The 2490-nt window shown below is 38.1% G+C and overlaps 1 protein-coding gene across 1 annotated transcript in view; it reads left to right on the plus strand.

Moving 5' to 3' along the window:
- LIN28A (lin-28 homolog A) overlaps positions 1-721 on the plus strand; it is a 19594-nt gene extending 18873 nt beyond the window's left edge. The window contains exon 4 of the mRNA XM_018572520.1: positions 535-721. Within this exon, the coding sequence (XP_018428022.1) occupies positions 535-721 (187 nt within the window). The remainder of the gene's footprint in view (positions 1-534) is intronic.
- Positions 722-2490: the final 1769 nt, after the last annotated feature.

Raw genomic sequence — 2490 nt, forward strand, 5'->3', positions numbered from 1 at the left:
ATTTCTGTGTTGCAATTGTTTTTGGTTTTTTTTGTTGAATTTGATTTCAGCCCCAGAGGGAACTATTTTTTCCCCCACTATGGATGGCAGTTTGTATATTTTAGGGCTCCCAACATTCAGCTGGGGATTTATGATTTTAAAAGGTTTTTGTGAATTAGGTTTTAATTACTATGTCATAAAAGATTCAGTTACAATTGTTTGATTATAATTGCCGTGCACCAATGTTACTGGGGCACATATTCACCTATATGGTATTTTGACATTTACCTTTATATCAGCATCTTAGGGCGGTGGACCTCTCTTGCTTGTTTCTTGTCTGTTATTGTTGCTATTGAAAATTATAATAACAACAATTATGGTCATAAACCATCCCAAAAAATACCAAAAACACCAAAGCATAGGGTCTTAGGCATTTTATTCCTGTGTGATATCATTCTCCTGGTATACAGGTATATGTTATACTAATGCACCCAGTGCTTTTAAGTTGAATTCAGTTTAAAAATGTAGAAACATTATTTTATTTTGTTCCTGCAGATGTTATAACTGCGGAGGACTGGATCATCATGCCAAGGAATGTAACTTGCCACCACAGCCCAAGAAATGCCATTTCTGCCAAAGTACCAGCCATATGGTGGCACAGTGCCCAGATAAGGCTGCACAGCCTGTCATCTCACCAGGAAAACCTGCCACTGAGGAGATGAGCACCACAGCTACAGAGTAGCTGACACATGGCACTGGATTCAAACTATGTGTTTTTTCTGGTTTATTTTTATTTTTTTAATTACCGTATATACTCGAGTATAAGCCGTCCCGAATATAAGCCGAGGTACCTAATTTTACCACAAAAAACTGGGAAAAAGTATTGACTCTAATATAAGCCGAGGGTGGGAAATGAGGCAGCTACTGGTAGATAGATACCAATAAAATTACATGAATATTTATTTAAAAGAAAAATAACCTAGCTCTGTAAGTGGAAAAGGGGGTACAGGGCTACATATCATGTACTACGGATCATTTAACCCATTCATATTAGCAGAGGATAATTGTAAATCTATTGTTCAGTGCATTCTATATGTAGTATATAGTACATGTACATATAGAGTGCCTGCAACAATACATTTACAATGATCCTCTGCTAACATGAATGGGTTAAATGATCCATAGTACAGGGCTACATACAGATCATTTAATACATTCATGTTAGTATAATTGTAAATGTATTGTCTGCACTGTATTAGCAGTATATAATCTATGTAGAGTATATACTGCTAATACAGTGCAGACAATACATAAAGCCGAGGGGGGCACTTTTCAGCCAAAAAAATGGGCTTATACTCGAGTATATACGGTATATTAACACCCACCCCTTCAAATACCAACCAAATATGGTGGTGCCCATACTTAGACATCCAGATTAGTCTTTGAGCCCTAATGGTTAAAGAAATTGTTGACTTTGTGGTTACGTTAACATATTTAACACTCTAGCCAAGGTTGGGATGGTGATGAATTTCCTACCACTGAGAAACTTTGCATGGGCACCACCATTGCTAGACCAGTATTAAGAAGAGAGGACATTTTCCATCTCTTTGAAAGTAGATGCCATTTTAAGAGCCCCCTTTAAACTAAGTACAGGCTTATTCAGTAAAGCAGTGCCAAAGGTGATAATAATGTGCAAAGTACAGTAAGTGAACATGGATTAGACAAAGATGAATTCTGATTGGTTAGCCTGGGTTATTGAACTTTGCACATTGCTCTTTACCTTCTTGAATAAGCCAAGCTAAGATGTTAGTTTGATTGATAGCCTGACTTCACCACTGGTGCTACTTACAATTGCTATTCTCTCACACCAACTCCTTAGCCTGCTGGAACACTGTGATATACTGCATAATTTTAGGCATGATGGAGCATATGACTTTCCCTCCTTCCTCCCATGAACCATTACTGGGTGGCTAAGCAGCCAATGCTGTAAAGTGGGGGAAGGTCCTTAGATTGGTACAAACTCCAAACTACACCAACCCCAGAACAGGGTTTTCTCTCAGGGCTCCAATAGGTAAACGGGGCAGCAAATGAGTGCCGGGCATGGTAAATATTAGTGCTGGAGGGACAGGCCATCAAGCAAATTGGTTACTAAGTTCTCTTTAAATACTTGAATCAACTTATTTGCATTAGTACAATGTGGCTCATTTTGTTCACTGTGATAGGCTACCGAAACAAACCAGTCACATCTCACAATGCAAATACAGAGCTAGTGCCAATGCAAATGTTACAGCTGGGCACCAGACTAAAAACAATGAATGTAACATTAGTGAAAAGCAGACTGACTTATGCTGACCATAGACAAGGAGATTTATACAGGACCTTCTTTTTTTTAAGATCATACACATACAGAAAGCATTGTTCAGTCCAGATCGTTTGATAACATGTGATTTGATCCTTCATGCTAGCTGCAAAATTAAAACAAACACACAAGCTCAGAAAGACATAATATAG

Source organism: Nanorana parkeri, unplaced genomic scaffold, assembly GCF_000935625.1.
Source record: "Nanorana parkeri isolate BGI_ZX_2015 unplaced genomic scaffold, ASM93562v1 scaffold2058, whole genome shotgun sequence".
Classification (NCBI taxonomy): Eukaryota; Metazoa; Chordata; class Amphibia; order Anura; family Dicroglossidae; genus Nanorana; species Nanorana parkeri.